The sequence below is a fragment of the Pan paniscus genome, chromosome 2 (genome assembly GCF_029289425.2).
Source record: "Pan paniscus chromosome 2, NHGRI_mPanPan1-v2.0_pri, whole genome shotgun sequence".
NCBI lineage: Eukaryota > Metazoa > Chordata > Mammalia > Primates > Hominidae > Pan > Pan paniscus.
In genome coordinates this window covers 16,281,425-16,307,543 of record NC_085926.1, presented here as the reverse complement: position 1 = coordinate 16,307,543, position 26,119 = coordinate 16,281,425, and the positions used below count along the sequence as shown (strand labels likewise).

General features: G+C 42.5%; 2 protein-coding genes across 15 annotated transcripts in view; one reads left to right on the top strand and one right to left on the bottom strand.

Moving 5' to 3' along the window:
- RFTN1 (raftlin, lipid raft linker 1) overlaps positions 1 to 6,294 on the top strand; it is a 199,673-nt gene extending 193,379 nt beyond the window's left edge. For all 5 annotated transcript variants that reach the window (XM_003826192.6, XM_008951666.4, XM_055109532.1 and 2 more), the window contains one exon: positions 4,906 to 6,294. In XM_003826192.6, the coding sequence (XP_003826240.1) occupies positions 4,906 to 5,310 (405 nt within the window). In that variant the 3' untranslated portion in view covers positions 5,311 to 6,294. The remainder of the gene's footprint in view (positions 1 to 4,905) is intronic.
- Positions 1 to 26,119, bottom strand: part of OXNAD1 (oxidoreductase NAD binding domain containing 1) — an 84,734-nt gene that overhangs the window by 27,521 nt on the left and 31,094 nt on the right. For 7 of the 10 annotated variants that reach the window (XR_010111403.1, XM_034955925.3, XM_034955926.3 and 4 more), the window contains 3 exons: positions 20,513 to 20,755; positions 19,633 to 19,741; positions 18,790 to 18,974 (listed from right to left, as the gene is read on the bottom strand). Coding sequence is in view for 9 of the 10 variants with exons in the window: in XM_034955925.3 (XP_034811816.1) it covers positions 18,820 to 18,974; positions 19,633 to 19,741; positions 20,513 to 20,755 (507 nt within the window). In the remaining variant the exon portion in view is untranslated. Of the gene's footprint in view, positions 1 to 7,156; positions 17,559 to 18,779; positions 18,975 to 19,632; positions 19,742 to 20,512; positions 20,756 to 26,119 lie in introns of those variants that run through there. The other 3 variants (XM_008951660.6, XM_063602209.1, XM_034955928.3) reach the window with 2 other exon arrangements.

Sequence of the window (26,119 nt, the reverse complement as noted above, 5' to 3'; positions counted from 1 at the left end):
GGCTGTCCTCAGAGATCCCCAGGGCCCTTTTCCCCCTCTCTGGACTCTGAACTACCCTAGAAACAGTCGCACAGAGACTGGCCTTCTCAGAGAGTCTTCTCTGTGATTCCTGAAGGTTGAGCACAGGGGCTGTACGAGGTGCAAGTTTCGGCAACCCTTGTGCCAGATGATTCTGATGCTTCCCACCCCACCCTGAGCAGCCTGTGGTGCTTTTCCTGAGGACATTTTCACCAGTTGCTGGGGAAGAGGCCAGTGAGTCGAGTGGACACACCAAAGCCTGAGTCAGGCATCACCTGGATTCAGCTCACTGCACCTTTGATGGCTGAGGCCACATTCTCGGCAGGGCCTGCCTGACCTGCTCGGCTCCTCACTCTTGGCATCACTCCTGCATTCCTCACGCTTGGTTCCTCATGTTCTTTGGACACAGAGCCCTGGGAAGGAGCATCAAGTAAATGAACAGATTGGAGCAGCCCCTCACCAGCCAACAACTCCAGGGGGAGCCCACTTGTGGAAGGAGTGCCAAAGCAATGGTGACTTGAAGCCAGATGGGCTGGAGTGTGGAGGAAGGTCTTTCTCCAGGCTCTGAAGGTGTAATGTGCCAGGTGACGGCACAATGGACCAGAAGGCAACTGCCAGCCCACCATCAACCACCAGGAGCAGGCAGCCACCAGCTAGAAGATGGATCGGCTGCAGAGCGCTGTCAGTTTCAGCTCAGCCACAGGCTCACGGGAACTGCATGCATTCAGCAAGTGCAACATTCAACACACAGCACGCAAAGGGCCCCTGTCAGATGCTGACAGACACCTGCTGCAGCCTTACAGAGGGAGATGGTGCCACCTTTGCCTAACAGGTTCCTGGTGGTGGGGCACACAGATTCCAAAGGAGAGACATGTGGTTGGATGTTGGTGTGAAGGTCATGGCATCGCATGCAGGGGGACAAGTCAGTGGAAACTTGAGTCGGCAGGGAGACTTTAGAGATAGATTTGTAAAAGCTGCTGTAATAAGGTTGAACTGACTTTCCTCAGGGAAAATTCAGAGAGGATGGGACCCACTGTTTTTTCAGTCAGTAAAAACTTCTAATCCCAAGCAGCTGTACTCATCTGGGTGGACTGCTTTCTCTTTCCATGTACCTAATTATTTCCTGCCTCATTCCAAGAATGTAGGTGACTGGTGTGGAGCACTTGTTCTACACAAGACCCTCTGGGTCACCTCACAGATGGGAGTCCTCCAGAGAGGGGGGCTTCACAGCCAGACTCCTTGGAAGAATCTTCTGCACTGGGTGTCCCCTCCTCACTCCTCAGCTGACAAGGGTCAGCGTCCTGCTCCCACAGGCCTGTGTCCCCTGGTGACCGAGAGTCACTCCATCTAGTCCTCATCATGCCTGAGCTCTTGCAGCCCGGATGTTGAGACCACCGCCACTCCCTGAAGCAGCTTTTCTCTTGGTTCTTTCCCACCTCATTCTCCTGGTTTCCCACTAAGTTCCTCAGGGTTCAGACCCAGCCCCATTTCTCCCTTCACTCTTGCCTCTTCCTTAGAAAATCTACTTCACCACCTCTGTGCCAATGACCATTCCGCCTGCATTTTCAGCCCTCACTGCACCCCAAGACTCCAGCTCCATCCATCCTGTGGCTCGAGCAAACCTATGACTGTCCCCCTCCCCATACCTCGCCCACCTGGCCAACCGCCACCCTATCTAGAGGAATGGCATTGCACCTTAGGGGCTATCCCTGCTGACCCTCCCCTCTCCTTCCCCTATATTCAATCTGTCCTTAAGACCCATCTGTGTTAGGTCCCGGAGGCTCTGGAATCCCTCCACTTCTCTCTACCATCACTCGCCTCAGCTACTCCAATCTCCTAATAATAGATATCCCCTTCAAATAGGTTCCCTATTCAGAGCCCAAGTGATCTGTTAAAAAGGCAACTTGAATCCTGTCATCCCACTGCTCAAAGGAGTTCTAGTTTTGTATGACTCTGAAGACAAAGATGGAAATCAGTACTAAGGCCCCAAGGGATCTGGTCCCTCTTACCTCCTCTGCCAGCCTCCCATTCTCTGTGGCCTCCAGCTCCTCTGTGGCCTCCAGTTCTTCTGTGTCCCCTCTGCCAAGGACATTCTCCTCCTTTCTAGCTCTACTCGAGCATCCTTTTCTCAGAACAGTGCTGTCTCCTTTTATACCAAACCAGACTCCTTTGTACTACACTGGAAAAGAACCACGTTCTTCTCCTTCAGAGCTCTCCTCTGGGCTTTTAGTTATTTGTGGTCATTATTTTATCCTTCCCAGGCAGAGTCAGACATAGTCTCCACAAGAGCAAAGACCTTTTTCCTGTGTTGTGTACCCAGATTTTAGTTGGTGCTCAACAGATACTTGTTGAATCAATGAATGAGTAATCAGCTTCTTAGCGAGGACACACATAGTATGTCTAGCATTAAAACTTAAGAAAAGAAACTGCAAGATTGGCACACCGAGGATGTGGCATATTTAGTCTTCTTTTAATCAGCAACATGGATAGAATTTTCTAATCAAGACTTTTCAGCATTGGAAAGAAACTTCTGTGTACGTGCGTGTGATTTTCAAGGCAAATATTAAACTTCCTCAAAGGGAGTAGGTGATTTCTACAACTCGGGAAGACTTCCTTCCAGCTAAACTACTTGAAGTGGACACATCATGGGCAGTTTTTAAAATGTGCAAATTAAATCCATTGGCTCCTGCTGACATGGAACTCTGGACACACACTGCTGTAAAGTGAAGGATTTCTTTTTTTCTTTTAGACAGTTATTTCTGAATTGGGCGGCTAATTGGATTTGGTGACACACCCAACTGCCACAGATGCTCTGGCTTGGGAAGGCCCCCAACTCAGTGCAACCTGTTTTATCTGTGGCTTGCTGGTTAAGCTCAGAGACTCCCCCGGTCCTACTCAAAACCTGGAGTCCTTTTCTAAAAACACGTAAAATGATATAAAATGTGAAGAGGCTCTGACTGTTTTGGAACATCCATTAAAAAAAAAGGAGAGACTCTTACATTTGGGCTGGAATTAAAATGCAACGGCAGCTGTCTGACACAGGGCAGCAGTTACGAACCATAACACGGTGCCTGGAAACTATGGAAGCTTGGTGGAGGCAGCCACGGTCATGCTGAGGGCTAAAATCAGGGGCCTCCTCTGGTGGGTTTGGAGCCTCGAGATGCCTGCCTGGCAGGCTCGGCTTAAGTAGGAGGTGGGTCTGAGACACCACTTAGCCTACAGAGTGATTCCATTATTGGGATCCTCACAGTTTGGGTGGAAGAAGCTCCACCCATCTCCTAGGGGAAGTCTGTCAGCTGCAGTACGAGACATTTCAAAAGAAGTCAAAGGAGAAACCCATCCAACATTGTAAGTGAACTCATTTGGGTTTTTTGGGGGATACAGGGTGGGAAAGGACCAGATAAATGTTAAATCCTAACCTCAACATGTATTTCACTCATGTTTCTCTACTTTAATGGAACATTCCATTACCATTCTTATCTAAAAGGTGCTAAATCCAAGAATCCTATAATGTATTAAATCTCAGAATTCTGTGTTTGGGCAAATGTTTTATCTGAGGAAACAGATCTCTACCGTGGAAAACTACAAAAATGGCAGATTTTTAAACATTTACATAGCACATTTTTGGTTTTTCCTAGCAAAGCGCTCAGAATCATTTACAACATGCTAAAGCCTTAAGAAATCATTTCCCACTGATGGTGCAACTGCATTCCTGGGCTCCTCTCTCTAGCCCAGCAAGAAATCATAGGAACTGAGAGCTCCCTTTTTCTCTCAATTATATAATGTCTAAGATTTAAGTGCGTATTTGGTGAAACCAATGAGATACAGCTGAAGCACAAGGAAGTGGCCATGGTGGGAACTGAAAACTAAAACCCCATGTGCACTCTGGGCCACCGAGATGAGAAATTCAGATTGAGAAACTTGGCCAGTCAGTGGCAGAGCTGGGGCTCTCTCTCGGGTGGTCTTGCTCCAGAGATTTAATGAGACCCTGGTTGTTGCCCAACTCTATTACTGGCCGCGTGACCTTGGGACTCTGAGCCTCTGACTTCCCTGTCACACCGGGAAATGCTTGGTTGCAGGTTGGGCCCCCTGGGAAGCGGCCTCTGAGATTGGAAGTTTTTAGAGGGAGTTACCTTAGAACACTTGTCGGTACAGTAGCGGGCAGAGGGAGAATTTGGGCTGTGATGCAGTCACAATCCCCCAGGTTGGCTTGGAGCTGGGATGGCATTTGCATTATCCCAAATTGGGATCAGGAAATGGGTTGTTGTATCCCACCTGGGGCAGTCATTGGTTGTAGGTTGCCCTGGTGTGACCCTTCTGTGAGGTGGTGGTCAGCAAAGGGCTATCGGCCTAGCTGGGGAGCGGGCCCGCCAGTCCTGTGGGGGGATCTGAGTGGTACAGCACAGTGTCTGCCCCATGTTCTGGGCCCTGCCTTACTCAGGTGACCTAGTGAGAGAATGCCAGCCCCGTGCCTGGTAATCCTCAGCCTGCTCAGAATGGAAATGAGTAGCTGCAGCTCTGGCTCTTACTGGGGGCAGGCCTCACATCTCCTCTCCATCCTGGCCCTCCAAATGATAGGACTTTAGGAGCCCTTTCCTATGTGGGCCTTTGGTATAGAGCCAGTCAAAAGAAATACTGCTCTGCTCCAACAGAACCTGAAATCTACATCTAAAATACACATCCTGGAAGGTGTGGTGCAGGCTCTTGGGGTGGGTGTGATGTGATAGTGTGCAATTCAAGTTTGGTGCCTGTACTGCCTGGCTGGGGGATGCTGGGAATTGTATGTCTCACTCAGACATGGTGTGGGTATGAATGCAAACAAGGCTTTGGGTGAAGCTCTGGGTTCCCGGAGGCTTGTTATTTATCCCCATCCTTTCTGATTTCTAGTTTCAGTGGCGATTCTCCAGAGAAGAAATGCACAACAGGCAGATGAGGAAATCAAAAGGTAAACTCAGTGCCAGAGACAAACAACAAGCAGAAGAAAATGAGAAGAACTTAGAAGACCAGTCTTCCAAAGCTGGAGACATGGGAAACTGTGTTTCGGGACAGCAGCAGGAGGGTGGAGTCTCCGAGGAGATGAAGGGCCCTGTCCAAGAGGACAAGGGAGAACAGCTGTCCCCTGGTGGCCTGCTGTGTGGGGTGGGTGTGGAGGGTGAGGCTGTGCAGAATGGTCCTGCCAGCCACAGCAGGGCCCTGGTGGGGATTTGCACTGGGCACTCCAATCCTGGAGAGGATGCCAGGGACGGGGATGCTGAGGAAGTCAGAGAGCTTGGTACGGTTGAAGAAAACTGAGTCTTGGGCAATTTGTGCTAAAACTAGGTGAGTTGCCAAACCCAAGGCATCTTACCAACAGCTGGTTTGGGGGCTGGTTTCCCTGGTGTTGTGTGTTACCTACCCTTTGGCTTGGCTTGACCTCTCCTTGTGAGCTCACCTGAGCCCTCCCAGGGCCAGGTTCCTGACAGTGTTGGTTTTTGCACATCCACTGGAAAGGTGTCATTAATGACCCAGTGTTAGAATGCAAGAGGTCAGGTTATTTCTTCTAGCCCTCATGGCTGAAGGCCCAGTCCTGGCTCCACCACTCCTCCAGCCAGAGGGTCTGGACCATCCAGTGCCTGTCCTCGCCACAGGGCCTCCAGGGAGCATTCGGGTCAAATCCATGGATACCCTGGGCTACAAACCAAGGCTGTTCATCCCACATCGTGTGGGGCAGTGTCCATCCCCTGCAGCTACTTGGTGACTTAACAACTCCAGGAGCCCTGTCAGCTGCCCTTCTCCACCTAAACCCCTTCGACTCTTCTGCTTTGACAAAGAAAATGACATTGGGGAGGGGAGGTGCTCCGCCTCCCAGCTTTTCTCAAAATAGTCCTATAGATACTGGTAATCTGGAAATGAAGAAGTAATTCTGTGTCTGCACCTACTCTTGCAGAATGTTCAAGGAAGTATTCTGTGTTAGTATTAATGCCAAAAAGTTGTTTTTAAAGGTTTTGTACTCAGCACATCATACAAACCACATTACTTCTGTCACTTCAGGGCATCGGGACTGGCTGGCGCCCTTGTTATGTGCTATTTTAATCAGTGTAACATTGGTCAAGTTGTTACCCATGTATGCTGTGTTTATCATGTGTATATCGTCCAGAAAGTATTAAGGCTTTACGTAGATGCAACTGGCGAACCTTGGAGAGGGAATACTGATTGTCTTGACCAAACCCACAGCCTGTCTCTTCTCTTGTTTAGTTACTTACGGCAATAAATCATCTATGAGTTAGTGCACCGTGAGGAGTGAGTGTTTATCGTGTCACTAGGAACAGTCCTGGCCTCATGTCCAAAGGATTCCAGCCCACACCCCCCATTCACTATAAGTTTCTAACTCCTGGCAGCAGGATGACGTGGTGGAGGAAGACAAAGTTCCCATGGAAAGCTGCAGAGCCAGCTAGACTTGCTGTGCTTTCTCGTCATTTGTAGAAAGAGATGGCAAGTGGAACTCAGATGCCACCAGGTAAGTAAGGGGTACAGCCACCTCCCATTTCTGGGATGGTGGAGACAAATACCTTTTTAAAATAAGCAAAAAACCTTACATCAATGTCTAACAAACATTGTTTCCAAGCTTTTAAGTAAATTAGTGAGGCAAGTTATTTCTGAATAACTTTTTAAATTAGTGAGGCAAGTCTTTTCCCTTTGCAAGTTTATTAAAATAAAACATTTGTAGGCCAGGCATGGTGGCTCATGCCTTGTAATCCCAGCACTTTGGGAGGCGGAGGCGGGCCGATCACCTGAGGTCAGGAGTTCGAGACCAGCCTGGCCAACGTGGTGAAACCCCATCTCTACTAAAAATACAAAAATTAGCTGGGCGTGGTGGCGGGTGCTTGTAATCTCAGCTACTCGGGAGGCCGAGGCAGGAGAATTGCTTGAACCTGGGAGGCAGAGATTGCAGTGAGCCGAGACTGCACCACTGCACTCCAGTCTGGGCACAGAGCAAGACTCCATCTCAGAAAAACAAAACAAAAACAAAACCACAAACATTTGTAATATATTTTTATAGAGCAAAATGTAAAACCTTTGTACAGCCACATCACATAGCTTTTTCTTCTTGACAAACTCCCCACCCAACCCTCAGAGCTTAAAGAGGTTGAAGGCCCTGTTCAAAGAGAAGACAACTATTTTTTAATGACATTTTCCACAACTAAGTCAATATCTATACAGCATTTTGATTTAATAAAAACATTATCTCTTGGCACATATCTTAAAGGATATGCTAGTCAGCAACAGGCCAGGACAAAAACACCACACTCAACTTTGAAAAGCAAACGGTTCCAGGCTAGAGGGCCTTACATTGCTCAGCTTTGGGTACATTTTTCAATTAATTAATTGACATTTATGTTGGCTGTATTTGCTATGGGGAAAAAAAAGGTGACAATAATTTGAATTCCTCAAGAGAGTTTGGCCCTAGTGTCAGGCTAACAGTTCCTAAAGGTCTTGTTTTTTCTCCCTTGCTTCTCTACACCCTGCTGATTCTGGCAAAAATCAGTCTACAGTGGAGGGTGTTAAGTTAGCAGCAGCTTGAAATCACTGAGGAAGCTATACAAAATCCTGATGCCGGGGCTCGCCCGCAGAGCTTGTGAATGAATGATCTGGGGAGTGGCGTGGGCATCAGGATTTTTAAAAGCTCCCAGAGGACTCTAAGGTGCAGCCAAAGTTGAATACCACTGGCCACAGGGTCTCTGTCAGTTGAAACACAGCTTGTGAAATAAAATGCTTTCTACAAGTGGTAAATAATAAAGGCCCTAAAATCCATTCTCAACATCCTGCATGTACATTTCAAGTGGAGGCATTTCTGAAGGAAATGTTAAGTTCCCTGTGATTGCCAATAGGGTAAAAAGCCATCATTTGCACTGACCAGGTCCCACAGACAGTAAAAGCCACAAAGACATACAGTGTTTGGCATGAGGAAGCTTGTGCACTTGGCAGTTAAGTCTGTGAGGCTGCAGCTGTCACAGTGGGTTTGCAGGGGAGTCCTGCAAACCCACTGTGATCAGGTGGTTATCAGGTGATTGAAATGTGGCATTCCTACGATGTTGTGGCTGAATCCAGATTCTTTCACTGGGAAGCTGTTTTCAACTACTTCACCTGCAGAGGCTCAGGAGAGGGTAGTGGGTGAAGTTTAGCACCACTGGCAGGGCAATGATGGGAGGAAGAAGAATTCTTATCTAATCTGCTTAAAGAAAGGCAGGTGCATTGCTCTGAAGTGCATGTAGCCACAAGGTCAAAATACTGACATATGGAAAGCCTGAGGAAATGTATGTTAATGAAGTAACACTGTTTTGGGCTTGGTGTAGTGGAAAAGCCCAGCTGGGCTTTGGAATCAGACAGAGCTGGTGAGGATGCTAACTAGACCCAGTCTACATGTGTAACCGCCTCAGTTTCTTCACAGCTCTGAGCATCAATCGCCTCAAGTGTGAAATGGGGTGAAATGGCACCCACCTCTTTGGATTTTTGTGAGGATTAATAAGATGTGAATAAAGTGCTTGGTCCATGGTAAGTACTCTGTGGGTAGCAGTTAATCACATGCTGATAGGTAATCAATGTGGCAGATACTGTTAGTGCCCACCCAATATCCATGGAAGTATATCCTCTACTCCCCAGCTTCTCTTGCAGTTTGGGGCCGTGAGACTGGTTCTGGCAATGAGACAGGAGCAGGTCTGATAAAAGCTTCAGGGACTCCCAGCCCATCATCTCCAACACCCTCAGCACAGTTCAAGATGGACCATGAGGCTGGGTGTGGTGGCTCACGCCTATAGTCCCAGCACTTTGGGAGGCTGAGACAGAAGGATCGCTTGAGCTCAGGAGTTCGAGACCAGCCTGGGCAACATAGCAAGAACTTGCCTCTGCAAAAAAAAAAAAAAAAAAATCCGCTGGGTGTGGTGGTACATGTACCAGCTACTTGGGAGGCTAAAGTGAGAGAATTGCTTGAGCCCAGGAGGTCGAGGCTGCAGTGAGCTGTGGGCACACCACTGCACTCCAGCCTGGACAATAGAACAAGACCCTGTCAAAAAAAAAAAAGATGGATCTTGACATGGGCGTTAAATAAACCTTTGCTAAGGTGAGCCACTGAGATTTTGAGATTTATTGGCTACTGAAGCGTAGTATATCCCATCTTAACAGAAATACTGTAATAATATTTATAAAGTCTTAAATTATTTATCAATGGTTTATAAGTAACAAAAAGGTAAACATTAGTCAAATGCCTGTCTGATTTTTTCAGATCTCCAGGTTGACCATGCTTCACTAGAGTTGCTGATGCTTGATGGGAGCAGCTTCCAAAAACATTAGCAGGAGGTATTCTCATTTATTTCTTATGAAGCACATTTTATCAGTACTCTAAACATATTCATCATGGCCCTCTCTAAACCACAAAATCGTTCAGGAATAGCTCTCAGGTGTAGACAGTGCTTATTAGTAGGAATAGGTTGACCCAAAACTCACGACTCGTGCAACCCACTCTAGCTGAGCTCCTAGCTGGCATAGGGGCACTGTGCTGCAGGGAGCACACAGTCTGGGCTCTGTCCTGCTAGGGCTCACAGCAGCCTAAGATTGAAGATCAAGTCCTGAAAGGACTGGCAAGACGGGAAGGGTGAGGATGACTGGTGTGTGTGGCCAGGAGAAGCTCGGCACTGACTCCCAGTTGTTGCCACAGATCTTGTTTCCAAGAGCCCTGCTGGAAGTGCTGGAGGCCAACTGCGTGAGTAGTGCAGGGTGGGCCCCTGGTGATTAGTGCTCTGCCTGCACTATGACCCGCCAAAACCACTGATGCAGCTTCCCAGGAGAGGCTGGGTTTCCTGTACCTGGCTCCTAGAGTTTTGAACAGGGAAGTGTGTGGACATGAGATCTAAGGACAAGACCCAATGAGCCTTTGGCTAGGTTTCTGAGGCAGCTGTTGCCAGAGAAGGAAGCAAAGTGATGTTCACCACAGGTTCCTGTTGATAACAATCGTTTCAGTGGCTAGACTAAGAAAATGAACCCTGGTTGCAGATGAATGGCTCTCTGAACCTGGCTGGTGCTTGCTTCCCCAGCCCTTGCAAAACAGTGGCATGTCCCTCCAGCAGAGGAAGCCAGGCTATGGGAGAGACCTGTGCATTTATGTGGGGATGAGGGGATCAAATGATTTGTTAAACAGATACACATTTTAAAATTCCTACACAACTGTGCTAGGTGCTGAGAAGACAGCAATGCAGAAGGGCCTTGTGAACCATGGTAAGGATTCTGGTCCTTGTTGTAAGGCTTAATAGGAGGCCACTGATGACATCAGATTTGCATTTTTTTAAAACGTCTTTCTGGCTGCTGAATGAGGAAAATGCAGGGATCCCAGAGATGCTGCAGAGGCTAGTGCTTTAGTCTAGGTGGGGGCTGCTGGCTTGAATCTTAGCAAAGAAGGGGACAGATTTGAGAGTTATTCAGAAGCAAAAGTGACTGGATTTTGCAAATGATTGGGGAATGAGGGGGAGGTATTGAAGCTACCAACCCTGTCCTTATCAAAGGCATTTCCTCAGAGTAATAAATACTCCAGTGATATTGCCTGGAACTTTTCCAGAACCTCTTGCATGGATTAGTTTTCAGAGTTTGACACATTCAACATTAGACAAAGTCACTAAAAGTGAAGTCTTTATACCTTTCTTAACACCCAAAGAGGCCAGGTCAAGAGTTCAAGACCAGCCTGGCCAACATGGTGAAACCCTGTCTCTATTAAAAATACAAGAATTAGGCGTGGTGGCATGTGCCTGTAATCCCAGCTACTCGGGAGGCTGAGGCAGGAGAATCACTTGAACCCGGGAGGCAGAAGTTGCAGTGAGCTGAGATCATGCCACTGCACTCCAGCCTAGGTGACGGAGCAAGACTCCGTTTTGAAAAAAATATATAATAATTTTTTAAAAAGACCCAAAGAACTACATCTTTCTTTTTGGGAGGGAGGGAGTTGTGTGGCAAGAGAAAGCAGCAGCTCTTGGGGAGGTGCCATGGTATGCATGTGGGAGTGCAAAGGGAACTAACTGTCTTGGGTCTGACGGGCAGAGTGGGAATTCTCCCAGATGATTTCTTTTTTTTTTTTTGGAGACTGAGTTTTGCTCTTGTTGCCCAGGCTGGAGTGCAATGGCACAATTTCGGCTCACCACAACCTCCACCTCCCAGGTTCAAGCAATTCTCTTGCCTCAGCCTGCCGAGTAGCTGGGATTACAGGCATGCACCACCACGCCCGGCTAATTTTTACATTATTAGTAAAGACAGTGTTTCTCCATGTTGGTCAGGCTGGTCTTGAACTCCCGACCTCAGGTGATTTGCCCACCTTGGCCTCCCAAAGTGCTGAGATTACAGGCGTGAGTCACCGCGCCCAGCCCCAAATGATTTCTAATGGTAATGTTGGCAATTCCAGCAAAGCCCTGAGCCAGGAATTGGTGGAGAACCACCCTGGTTGTCAACTGTAGGGACTGGGTCTTGAAGAAAGAGTAGAGATATTCATTCATCCAGAGACAGTTTTAAAACATGATCCCATGTTGCTGACTGGCTTTTCATCATTTAATGTGGTAAAACTTGTGTATTTAAATGTGTTGCTCACTAGTCATTAAGTTCAGTTTGGATTTGGATTTTTCTGTGGCCTCTAAATAATATAAAGGCTTAAAGATAGTAAGAAATATATTTCACTTATTAGGGTGAGCATTAAAATGCTTCCTATAATGGACCTCTGATTTCATGAACCTTCAGTCCTGGGTCCCTCCTATCTTGTTGATTGTTCAATGAAAAAAAAACAAGAGAATCAATTTAGAAGAAAGAACAACTAGCAAACTTACCAGTTTCTAGATCCACAAAATGCCTAAGTTAATAACTGTCTAAAACACTTCCTTTTTATGATTTTTATGAACCTGGGGAACTATCAATCCAGTCCCTGTCTCAGTCAAGTACACCTTAAGCCCCAATGGGCAAATGTCAGTTTTATTTCTTACTAACGGTAATTCCACTATTTCTCTTGAGCCCTGACTCCAGAATTTAATCAGCAGTATAGTCCAAAAGTCCCCTGTATCAAACCAAACTTTTCCCTTGCTTCAGTCCAAGACAATGTCTTCTTATTCTGTCAACCCCAGAGATACAAACAATAGTCATCCCAAGAATCAATAAAATATTTGAAGAGAGTTAAGATACTCCTTAGACTTCTCTCAGTATAGTCAACCTTGATCTCTAAGGCCCATTTTTCTATCATGAAATTATAGAAAGGTAAAGCTGAAAGCAATTTTAAATTGCATAGTCCTACCCACAGCGACAGATAAGGAAAGCAGGTTTCAGAGAGAGGTGGAATGAGTCACACAGGAAACAAGTTGTAGAATGGGCATGATTTAGGTCTCTTGAAGCCTGGTGTCATGTTCCTCCCACCATCCCACACAGCCAACCAATCTGCCTCATTTTTTGTTTCTTCTCTCTGGGCTTCTATAGTCTCTAAGACAGACAGGCCTAATTGGAGTTTTATTCTATAGAAGTATCAGAAGAAAATATATCCATAAAAGCCGAAGGAAAAGACCAACATATATGATTATATATAACTTTAAAACTCTGTTATAAGTTACAACAAACAGAATTCAGGAACTGGTAACAGACTGGAAAAAAATATGTATTTGTAATACACATAACAAAGGATTAGCACTCATTCTATTTTTATAAAGGGTTATAAATCATTAAGATATCAAAATGGATCTACAACAGGAATCTACCATTCTGAAAAGAAGAAATAAGGATGGCTAAAATACCTTAGGAAAAAAAAATGCTATGGAACAATCAGAAAATTGTTAGTTAAAAAAATCACCTTTCATCTAACTGATTAGGGGAAAAAAAATACTTAAGTATGAGACTGAGGGTATCTAATGTTGGCCAGAGATGGGCACTTTCATACCCTGTTAGAATATAAACTGATTAGGCATTTTATAGGGTAACTTGGTAATACTAGTCAATTTTTTTATTCAGAAATGGCACTTCTAGTAATTCTACAGGAGTATGTGCAGAAAAATTATACAAACAGGTTTACTGCAATATTGCTTGTAATAGCCAAAAACTCCAAACAATTTAAATGTCCATCATGGAGATATGGTTAAGTATATTATGGTATATAGCAAGAATTTGAAGTGTATTAAAAGAATGAGATACATAGTTGTATAGGTACCCACAGCTGTATATGTATACAAGATTAATATACCATAAAATTTCTAAAAGGATACCCAGCAAGTTTTTTATACAGAAGTTCCTTCTAGGCAAGGGAATAGGATGGGGGAGAAGAGAACATCAGCATTTTAATCTATATAATTTTATTTAATATTTGTGGTCACATTTATTAGGTAATTAAAAAATTATTTAACAATTTTTGGTCATATTTAATTTTTAAAAAGGAAGAGATAAAATCTTGTTATGCTCAAATATAGCAAAATAGGACATGGGGATGAGCTGGAAGGGGCCAGGTTAGGCTGATGAGCTCCTGCAGGTTTTAAGAATTCAGAACAGACCATATGAAGATGGCTGCTCAACAACTATAAAAGTTTGGATTTCTGGGCACGAAACATTTTAAAATGCATGCCTTGATTTTATGGCACATTAGGAGGTATCTACATGTCATCACCACACTGCTAGCTTATTGTATGTTAAGAAAGAGTAATATTAAAGACCAGACATCTCACTGTTTAAGATGAGAACAGTATACTTCTTAAGATGAGAACAGTATACTTCTTTTGAGTTTTAAAATAAAATAAAATGAAATAACGGCTCTCAGGTTAAATTATCAGATCATCTGCAATAACCAGGAATGGAGGAAATTGCTGTTTTCCATTCAGACAGGAAAAAAAAAAATAGGAGCAACGAGACATGCCCTTGGATCATTTGACAATCACTGCATCCACACGTGTTTGTGCCTCCCATATAACAATCCTCCTACCCTCCAGAGCATGGGTGCAGCCTTTCCCACTCTGCTACCCCTGGGCCCCTAAGATCCATCATTCCAGTGACTCACCCAGTCATCCATTTGCTATGGCTTCTCTTTCAAACAGTGATAGGTGCAAAAAAAATGTTGCCCCAGAGCATTTCCACTTTCAATTTTGTCGAAATGTTCTCAATGTGTAACTCAGTTATTTCCAGAAGGTACCTTTATCACTTAGACTTACAAAAAAAAAAAAAAGTTTCCCAAAGTATTTGTCTTATACGTTCCTATCTTCAATGTCTAGCTCAGTGACTGCACATAGCAGATGCTCAATAAATGACAGTTAATACATCATCCTCTAGAAGAAGGTGTCACTTCCCTAACTGAGTCCCACTGAATTACTCTTTCATGGTTTTTCAATCAGGCTGTTATTTCACTCCTCTTAAAAAAACAAAACAAAACAAACTGTGCTTTAGTTAATAGTACTGTACCAATTTAGCTGTACTGTTCATTCCCTAGTTTTGATAAATATACCACAACTACGTTAAACATTTGGGGAAGCTGGATGAAGGATATAGAGGAACCCTGTCTTTGCAACTCTTCTGTAAATCTAAAATTACTTCAAAACAAAAAGTTTAAAAATAAAACAACCCAATGAGAACAATAAATGTTCTCTTGACCCCACTTCCCTTTCCAGCTACCATTCCATCTTTTTTCTTCTCTTTATAGTAAATTTCTTTAAAACTATTATCTATATTCATTATAATTGATTTCCTCTCAATTACTCCTAAACCTATTTCACTGTTTTTACTCCCACCATCCGTCTTATCAAGATCACCAATGACTGGACCAGTTGCCAAATCAATAGCCACTCAATGATCACTCATCAGACCTCATCTTTCCTGTCCTATTAGCAGCATGACACAGCTAGCCAATCCATCCTCTATGAAACACTTTCTTCATGAGGCTTCTTAACACCACTCTCATCTCCTTTTCCTCCTACCTGTTTATTAGAGAACTTTTTGCACGTTAAGAGCCCCGAACCTCATCAACCATCATGATTGAGTGTGAACCACTGACACAGCAGGGGCGACCTAAAACAAGCTGAACATCAAAAAATTGACTGTAATGGATGAAAACAATCAAATGCATAAAAAGCCATGAGTTCATAATGATACTTTAAATAATCTCACTGGTCGTCTAAAGGTTGCTAAGGCACCAACTCATAGTATGCTAACTGATAAATAAAAGGAAAGCAAGCATCAATACTGCCTTTTCTTTACAGACTCATTTCAGGGGAATCAAAGCTGATGAGGGAAAGTTCTATATGGAACAATCACAGACAATATATACAGGAAGGAATCAAAGCTGATGAGGGAAAGTTCTATATGGAACAATCACAGACAATATATACAGGAAGAATAACAGAAATGGATAATTAATCCTTAATGAAAAAATAGCTATCAGCAATGATCAATGGCTGCTAAAACAATTAGGTGAAAGTTTGATGAAGACCATTATATTGGATGAATCAGGCTGACAAATGCTGAAACCACTGATCCATCTTAACAGCATTAAAAGTGGGACAGACATTATATGCCTCATGTGATGCCGCAGGAAGCACACCACTTTATAATACAGGCTTGCAAAAAAAATCTTGAATCCGAATATAAACAAGTTCTAAATCTAATTACCAGTTTACATGAAATACAGAGGAGAGAGGATCAAGCAACACCCTGAGGATACAATAGGCCAGGTTCAAAATGTGGGAAAGCCTACAGAACAAATAAGCCAGTTTCTTTAACAAATGAATCATGGGGGAAAAAAAGTGTCCATGTATATGTGTAGGGGGTGTAAGGAGTGTGCCATTAATTAAAATAAACTTAAAAGACATTAACCTAATGCAATATTCGGACTTTTGAGGCCATGAGGAAACAACACAGAAGGGTCTTAGAGGATATTAAGGAATCATTGTCACTTGTGCTAGGTATGATGATGACATTGTGGTTGTGCTGAGGTGATGTATCTGTTAGAAATATATACTGAAGAATTTAGAAGTGACACGATACAATTGCTAGGCTTTGCTTGAAAACACACCAGCAAGAAGAACACCCCCACAAAGAAGCTGAGGGCTGACAAAAACAGAATGCTGCTAGTCACGCAAGCTGGGTGATGGATGCACGAGAAGTCATTTTACTATCTCTACTTTGTCGTATGTTTGAAAAAATATAAATAAAATCTGAGAAAGATACAAATATTAGACTAACCTAGTCTCTTGAGTAGGCTGTGAAAGGGTCTTATGTCAAAAGAAGAAACATTTTTTCAAACTCATAGAGCCAGAGGATCCTTAAGAAGTCACTTTAATCCAGCTTAGCAACTCTGAGCATATAACAAATATTTATGAAATACCTATTTTGTGCCTGGCACAGCAATAAACAAGACAGATGCACACCCACATGAAGGTTTCAAGTTAGACCACATCTAAGGCATCCAGCCTCTTGAAATCCTTTCTGAATAGGACAAGGAATAGCAAATTAATAATGACAACACACTCATGCAGTGTTCTGCCAAGCACTTAACATGTATGATCACCTTCAATCCCCGTAACAGCCCTATCATGTAGGTAGGTAGGCAGCAGTATCATCTCCCTTTTACATGTAGTTGTGTGTAATTTTAAATGAGGCATAGAGCAGTTAAGTGACTTGCTCAAGGTCATCTACCTAGTAAGTAGTATAGGTGAGATTTGAACCCAGGCAATCTGGCTCAAGGGCTTTCGAGCCTATACTCTGAACCACCGCACTATGAATTCCAAGCCACTCTGGCTGGAGTTAGCTCAATTTAAGTACCAAAAGGATCTGGACAGGCCTGGCAGGCAAGAGCAAGAGGACATTCTCGGCTAGACCAGAAAATGTTCTTCAGCACTTAGCACCAGAATAATGGCACTGAAAGGATGAACACTCCAGGCAAAGGTGATGACCTGGCCCATCTCAGCAATTCTGCCAATACTGAGTCAGCAACAGGGTGGCAGGCATAGCTGGGCATGACAGATGACCCTTGCTCTCTGACAGTAGCAGGCACACAGCCAGCCGTGGTGCTGGCTAAACCGAGACAGTGGGCGACACCTCCCTATCTTCCCATCCCATGCTGCACTGGAGATGCTCACTTTGCACCTCCACTCCTAATGCAGAGAGGCCTGGGTTAGGTACTTTCCGCATACCTTTAGGTGTCCTCCCCCGCAGACTGCCTTCACCAGTTGGTAGAAGTGCCCCTTGATAATCCCACATCCTTGCATCTCATCATGCTCCTATGCCCTCAGCCTGGGCACTTTGGGGCCAACTGGTAAGTCAGGGCTCCTTGTAGTGATCCAGAGCTTCACATATTCCCTTCACCTCTGAGGTACTGATGACCATTTCCTTGAACGGATTATGATATTCCCATCAGGTCAATAGCTCCTCCCTTCCTCCCCAAATTCAAATCTGGGATCAAAATAGTTGACAAATGATCTCTGCTTAAAACTTGACAAAACTCAAAACTGGGCAGAAGCTAGAGTCACCTTCAGGTCCCATGAATCATATCTGTTCAAGCCCACAAGTCCCTGGGAGGCCTGCAACAACAAAGATAAGAAAGGGTAACCTGTCTTCTCTCATCCGCTCCAGAACAGAATCTCAACTGGAGCTCCTAGGTCCCCAGCACTTATCTGTCCTTCTTCCCAGGCTCCCTTCACCCTCCTGTGATCTCTATGCAGGCAACCTTGGGCCCAGGACTACTTGTCATAAAAGGAATGGCCTGGCCTCAGTCAGGACTTCTTTTGGATTTTTAAAAATCTAAACAAAGAACTACAATCTGCTTTCTAGCAGTTTCATCAGAGCAGCTTTGGGATGAGGCTCCACCATTCTTTCTATCCACTCTAGGGGACTGCCTCCCAATCTCAGACTTAGCAAGGAGTTAAAACATTAGTTGCTTTCTTTCAGTCATTCAACAACTATATGTTAAGGAGCTGCTGGTGCCAAGAACAATTCTGGCAAATGAGTGAAATAAAAAGTAGAAAAGCAGGATTTAGAAACAGCTCTCTACCCCCTAATCAATGCTAAGCACATTTCCATAGCAAGCCAGCCCAGGCACTGAAGGCAGATTCAACATGGAACACATCACCAATGCCTTTGTCCCAAGCAAGAAGCTGCCTCCTACAGCGTTAAGGCAGACAGCCAAGACACAGAAAGGGTTTCATTTGAGAAGAAACTAACAATTAGTCAGGATACACACTTAGGATATTCATTAACAAGAAAGCAAATATGCTGGATATTTAACTCCCTAAAGCAGTTTTCCTAACAATTTTCCATGTCCAAACTTAACTTTGATGGACCAAATAAGACTGTAGGCCATGGTACAGTAAACAAAGGCATTAAATAAAAAGAATTTTCAAAGTAAAATTATTAAGATTGTATTTAAATTATAATTTCATTAAACATAAGATATATAGATGGCTGTCAAATAATTTAAAGCTAGCCCACATTTTATACTCAAAAATCACATTTTCCTATGATTAGACATAAGTATATATCTTTTTTTTTGCCTAAAGACACAAGAAAAATCTATATTGACCAATCATGGTACATCATGAGACAAATCATTGTTAATAACAGAAAATCAGTATAGTAAAAAATAGTTTGATCACTGAGGTCTTTGCAAAAAGTTTATCATTTAAGTCTGCCAGCTGGCTTTTATTATCCAGCTGGTCACTAAGTTTATAGCCTTAAAAAATAAGACAACTCAAGTAGAGATAAAAAAAATTAATCATGCCACAAAGGACAGGAGCTCTCCTGAGTAGATCTCACCTTTTTATTTTTTCTGTCTTTGTCTGCCTCCTACCACCACTTCTCAAAGCAAATGTGTTCTTTGGGTACATGGTTGTTTTCCAGTTGCTTGGAGAAAAAGTCTGTCATTGGAGGTGGGCCACAAATATAGAACAAAGTCTCTCTTGAAATATGATCTCTTATCTCCTTCTCCGTTATTCTTCCTTCTACCAAAAACCAGAATAAACACCAAATTAAGCCAGACATGGTTGTATCAGCAAATGAGGAAGAACTAACCACAATTCAGATACAGTGTTTATTTGCAAGTTCAGTGAGTCTAGTCTTCTTAAGCCATTCACAGTATGGCTCCTATTGGCATCTGGGCCCAGACCCAAGCAGAGTGCATCTCCAGGCTTCCTAAACCTAAGCAAGCAAAGTGGGAAGCTCCTCGTAATGCACTCTGCAGAAAGGGCCAGCTAGCTTACTGGTCTTTGATGGAGATACAAATTGCCTTCAGCAAAGGAAGTAACTGTTTTATAAAAATCCTTTCAGAGGAAATTATGAGTTGTTTAAATGACCATTAATGGCAAATGGAATCAATTCAGCCAAATCTGGAATATAAATTATTTGTATGTACACTACAGTGATGATGCAAAGGCCTCTTAAAAAGTGTGAAAAGTACACTTTTAACACAGGCAATAGGAAACCTGTATATAATGAGTAAATCCAATTAAATATCCATTTTTCCATGAGGAATCATCCCAATTACCCAGATAGTGACATTCCCAGCCAGCAGCTTCCAACAATAAAGCATCTACGCTCAACAACTGGTGTGTCCATCAAATAACTGCATGGAGATAGTCAAAATATCTTTAGGGGACTCACCCGTGATGTATGGCTTGAGTTCCGCATTGATTTGTGTAGTCTGTTTTGTAACATGCAAACTGCATGCAATCTTCTCAGGAAACTCATTTACTAAATCAAGGATATTTTTCTGGAATGTCAAACATATTTGGTCACACTACAATTTTAAAAAATCAAAACAGATGTGCACAACCATTGACGCTGAACCTCAACTCCCATTCTGCACACGTCTGCCGCTCTTGCTCTCTACTTAGAGAGATATTGTTTGCAGCCTAGCAGGCCAGAGCATTCAGACTACAGAGGGCTATTTGGCTTTAATTGAAATCTGAATATGCTAACAAGCATATTACCAACTCTCCGGGAGTTTTTTCTTTTTCCTTTTTCTCCAGCATTGGCAATTAAGCAGCAGTTTCACTGACCACAGTTGTGTCTTTTAACTGTTTCTGTTCTTTTGTTCATTCCTGCAGCTGCAAAGCAATCCCCAGTGAAAGCTTTCTTCATCAAATGCACTTAGTTTAAACAGATGCAACTGACGGGGGTTTCATTTACCCAGCTGGGTCCAAACCGTCTAAGTCTTACCTACTCCTGTGATACACTAGTCCACTGTAGGTCTCTTGACTGGAATCTCGGGACCCTTGTGACTTTTCTGTTCATCTAACCTCCAGATTCCATCCCACCAAAACCTACCCTTTCCTGTCACCTAACTGCTAGCCTCTTCAACATTAGCAGTTTTACTTGTCTTGGGTAAGGTGTGTTGGTTAGTTCTCATTTGAGCATGATTAAATCTTGCCAAGCCTTTTGTTTGAACCTTTGCAGAGAAAACAAAACCTAGAGAAAAAACTTTCATGAACAATTAATACCACTACACAAGTTTGCTTACAGCAAGCTATACCTCCCTTACCTTAAACAGGAGTTCGCTGGTATTTTTTGCACTGTAGAATAGTTTTATTGTTCCTATCTCATATCCATTTCTTTTGTTTGCCTGCTCTCTGAGGAGATCTGCTGCGTGCCGCAGGATGGAAAGCAGAGGGTTAATTCCGACTCCTCCTGCAATCAACACGAGGTTTCTAGAGGCATCCGCAGGCTGAGGGTCAAAGAAGAACTCTCCACCCACTCTCACAGCCACTTCACAGTCAAGTGTACACTAAGGCAGGAAAGAAAAGACCTTTTAGTCTTTTGTAGCACAGGTCTTAAACCAAATGTTCTACTTTAATAAAACTGGGTCTATCTCCTGTATTATCAGTATTTAGGACTATTTTTATAGCTTGCTCCCAATTTTCCCGATGCCCTGTGAATTGATTCCACTTGCTCATTTTATAGGCCACAGGCTAATCCACCTTCGTAATCCATAATGAACAGCCATTCCAATACTGAGAAAAGGAGATGTGCTTCAGTGATTTCACCATTTGTTAACTTCTTAGGCGATGAACTGGATTGAGGAAAGAGGCAATGGACTCAAAGGCAGGGGACAGCTCTGAAGTATGGGTCTCCTTTATCTGAGTTGTGTTCCTGTGTTCTAACCAAAGCTGAGAGAAACAGGATGTGGCAAATGTCACTAGACTGCCTGCCCTGGGTTCATCAAGGCTGAAAAGTGTAAGTACTGGTGCTCCTTCTTGATCCTCAGTAAGGCACAGCCAGACCAGCTCTACAGGCTTAGACCAGTCCTGTAGTACTGTTCAGTGCTGTTCCTGTCTCCCTAGAGAAACAAGAACAGGCAGCCAGAGGCTTCATACTAGGGAGTATCACATAGACCTATCTAGATAAAGCACCTATTTGGTGAGGTCACTTATGCCCGTAATACCATCAGAGTTGAATGTACTATTTTTCTCAGTGGGGGTGCTACTGCTTCTGATGAAGGGGTTTGGGAAACTTGTGATGACATTTTTTATTGTCACAATTATTTGGGGAATCCAACTGGCATTTAAAGGGCAGGGCCAGAGATGCTAGAGATCCTACAAAATTCGTGGTTTCCCAGAGCTGGCTCCTACTAAGCTGGTGGTCAAATCTACAGGAATTTTGTGAGAAAGTTCCTACTGGTAGTTTGAAATCAGCCATTGTAGGAGTACTTACAGCACAGAAATCAGCAAATGATACAACTCAGATAAATTCAGATAGCTGGTTTGCCAGCACACCATTATCTACAATGCACAAGACTGTCCTGCACAATGACTTGTGAATGGCCCAAAAGACGTTCTTGTAGGTGAAAACTGGTTTATAATGATCTGAGACTAGACTCTAGCTCATTTTACAAATAAACTCAGTAGCCACAATGTAGATTACACTTTGTTGTGTTCAGAACTTAACCAAGCATGTTCACTGTTCTGGAAAACCACATTCCACTTAGTGACATGTGTCACCCACACAACACATCTTTATCATCTGCATTTGTAGACAGTGTATTCACGGTGATTCTATGTTTAGGAACAGCCATCTGATTACTTCATTCTATCTTCCAGTTAGATCTGCCTAACCATTTATATTTTAAAATACATATTCTTTGATTATGGATCACTTTCTTTTATTTCTCCTTTGTATTAGAGAATTATGTTATTTAAAAAAAAACCTATGGGTACATTACATTAACTATGACTTTCATTTCAGGACAGTTCTAGAAAGGAGTATTGGATCTGACCGAGTTGGTAATCCCTTGTTTGGAAAAAAACCACTGATCTAGGAGTCAAAAGACTGAATTTTAATCATAGCCCCTATGAAATCCAGCAAGTCCCTTAAATTCTGAGCCTCATCTGCCACCCCTGGAAAATGGGTACCAGCACCTGCACTGCCCACCTCACAGAGTTGGTGTGAACATGAACTGACTCACAGTGGGTGGAACTCCCGAGTATCTGGCTCTACATAAGAAGGAATTTTGGTCATTGCAGCTGTCACAAAAGAAAAAGTGCTGGCAATACCAGCTTCCTTCTTCCCTGTCACTAAAAAACAGATTCTAGGAATAAAGAAACTTGTATTAACAGCATAGGTTTCTCCCATTACACGTTCCTGGCATAAATCTACTAAATGAATGCCCTCCTAAGAAGTAATAACACATCGCATGCTTTTTGAGAACCAAACCCTTAGCATTCACACCTTGGCACCTTGCATGTCAGGTGAGCAGTAGGTACTTCTGGACATGAATTTAATTTGGTCTCTGCAAGTTAAAGATGAGTTAAATTTAGAGAATATCTAAGAAAAATGAAAATTATTTGAATTCACAAAAACATGTCTTTTTGGTAAAGAACTGTTAAATGAATGGATACTCTTTCAGGGGAAAAAATGTCTGAACCTAACTATTTTAAATATGTGGGAGATTTTTATATGAATGGTGATAAGTGGGTTTTCATTTTTGACAAAAGAAATTAGCAGCAAGGGAGCATTCAGTTAGGAATAACTAAAATCTAGGAACTGCTACAGTGGCTACCAAAGTGCTTTAAAATATTCTTTCCTTTCAAGTCTCAAAAATAGAATTTAAGATACAAGAGGCTATGCCTAACGATGACAATGAATTTCATCTCCTATATCCTCCTTCCCTCCCTCTCTTGCTTGCCTGTGCAGTTCTCTCTTTATCTATAAGAATCAGAGTGAAAGAGAATGAAATAATTTTCTCCAATGGCCATCTTTGGCATGCTTAGTAATGACAACAAAGAAAGCCTCTAGGTTATTGTTTTTAGAAACCAGAGTATTTTCAACTCTAAAGTTGGCAAGAAAATGTGCCCCAGGGAAAGATAATATTCAAGAAGCCTGTCTTATCCTTGACGACAAAATAATCTTCGGTAGGTCTGTATTCTGATTTGGTAGCATCCGGGAAGAATTAAAAGCCATCTTTGTCTTTTTGTTGATCAATAAAAACTGCGAGGGTAACACGAACACAAGACTCAAAGTACTGTACACTGTAATATGTAAGTGAATAAAAGGACATTACCTTCAATTACACAGCAATGTATCTAATTTTGGTATAGATTTTCTACTTGTGAAATAAACAACCTTTCCACAGCAACTGGAGCTGAGCACACAATAGCTGTCTAGAACCCTTTACCCTGCCAAGAGCTTGAGCCAAAGCAGATAAAATAAAGGAAGACGTTTATGGCACTTTATTCCATGTCTCAACGGTGCAGCCTGCTGCCACCCAGACACTCACGTGCCTCCATTGTCCACTCGAATGGCTTAATAAGACAAATCCTCAGGAGGAAAATAGCCACCTGAAAATGGTTCCAAGAAAAATCTGACTTCATAAAGGCTGTTTGCAACTCCCACTGGGCAGAGTAGAGCAGGCACTACAATTAGGATGTGCATTCAGGCAATAACACTTTGAGATTTTCTACAGCCTGTAAGAATAAGTTTCTTCACTGAAATGCCAATGAGGCATGAAACCAAGCAGGAAGCTGTGGACCGGGACCAGGCCAGGTCGCGTGAGAAGCTAAGGATAACAGGGAGGATGGGGAGATGTTCATGGCACTAGGAACTGGGATGGCTATGCTTATTTCAACTCTGAGCAAGGGGCATGCGGATACCTCGTTGCTCTCACCCCAGCAGCATATTTTAGCACCTCTAGGAGCAACCTAGAGCCAGTAATGAGTGGAAAATCCAGAGACTCCAAAAAGCAATGAGGCAGCTGAGGCCACACTGACGGAGAGACTCAGAAGGTTGCAGGGTAAAAATGTGACAGGATACATTTACAATGGAAATGCCTACACAGGCATCTGGGGGTTATCCTGGACAGACACAACTTGACGTGTAAACCACAAGAATATATTGTGTTGCTCCTGCACATTTTTAAAAACTTATTTTAAAAATTTCCTTAATAGAAATCTTTTTCTTTTGGTATACGGTTCTATGAATTTTAACACACATACAGATCTGGGTAACAATCATCAAAATCAAAACATATATTAGTTCCATCACCCCCTGAAAATATTCCCCTGTGCTATCGATCCTACCTTTACAGTAATCTCAACCCCAGTCAACCACTGGTTTCCCATCATTATATCTTTGTCTTCCAGAATGTGACAAATGTGGGATTTTACAGTATGTAACCTTTTGGGACTGCCTCCTTGCACTCAACAGAATGCCTCTGAGATTCACCCACATTGCTGCATGCATCAATAATTCATCTCTTTAATAGTCCCTTGTATGAATATATCACAAGTTATCCATTCACCTGCTGAGGGACATTTGGGTTGTTTCTAGAAGTTTTTAATAATTATGAATAGAACTGCTATAAATATTCATGTTATGCTTTTATATAAACATAGCCTTCATTTCTCTAAGACACTCAGAAGTGGTATTGCTGGGTCATATGTTAGGTGTATGTTTAACTTTATACAAAACTGCTAAAATGCTTTCCAGATCGGCTGTACTATTTTGCATTCCCACTAGCAATATAAGCAATATATGAGAGTTCCAGTTGCTCCACATCCTTGCCAACGCTTGGTATTGTCAATATTTTTAATTTTAGACATTAGACTAGATCGTAGTGGCATCCCACCACATATGGTTTTAATTTACATTTCCCTCAGGGTTAACGATGTTTCAATACCTTTCATTGCTTATTTGCCATCCTCATATCCTTTTTTACTGAAGTGTCTGTTCAATCCTTTGTCCATTTAAAAAAATCATGTTGCTTGTTTCTTTTTGTTGACTTTTGAGATTTCTTTATATATTCTAGATTCAAGCCCTTTGTTAGATATCTGATTTGTAAATATTTTCTCCTAGTCTGTAGCTTGTTTTTAAATTGTGTTAAATGCCTTTTGTAGAAAAAGTTTTACTTTTGACCATGTCCTATCATCAACCTTTTTTTTTGATGGATCTTGCTTTTGGTATTGTGTTTAAGAATTTTACCTACCCTCAAGTTCCAAATATCCCATTTTCTTCTAGAACTTTTATAGTACCATGTTTTACATTTAGATCTACAATCCGTTTTGAGTTAATTCTGAATATAAAGTATGAGGTTTAGGTTTAGGTTGAAGGTTTTTGGTTTTTCGTTTTTTTGTTTTTTGCATCTAGATGCAAAATTGTTCCAGAACTTTTGTTGAAAAGTTTATCCTTTTGCCTTTCAATTTTTCCATTGAATCTACCACCTTTGTCAAAAATAAAGTGACCATATATGTCAGTCTATTTCTGAACTCTTCATTCTGTAACATTATTTGATGTGTTTCTCTCCTTTCACCAATACCATACTGTTTTGAATGCTGTAGCTTTATCTTAAATTTGATTAAGGTGATTCTTCTCACTTTATTCTTCTTTTTCAAAATTGTTTTAGCTATCCTAGGTCCTTTTTTGTTCCATATAAATTTTAAAATCACTTTGTCCATATCTATAAAAAATCCTGTTGAGATTTTGATTATTGTTATGTTAAATCTATAAATCAATTTAAGGAGAACTGACTTCTTTACTATGTTGAGTTTTCCAATCTATGAACACAGGACATCTCTCTATTTACTCATGTCTTCTTTGATTTTTTCATGGGATTGAAATGAACTGTGCTTTTTTTTGGACTATTTGCAAGAGGGTCCTA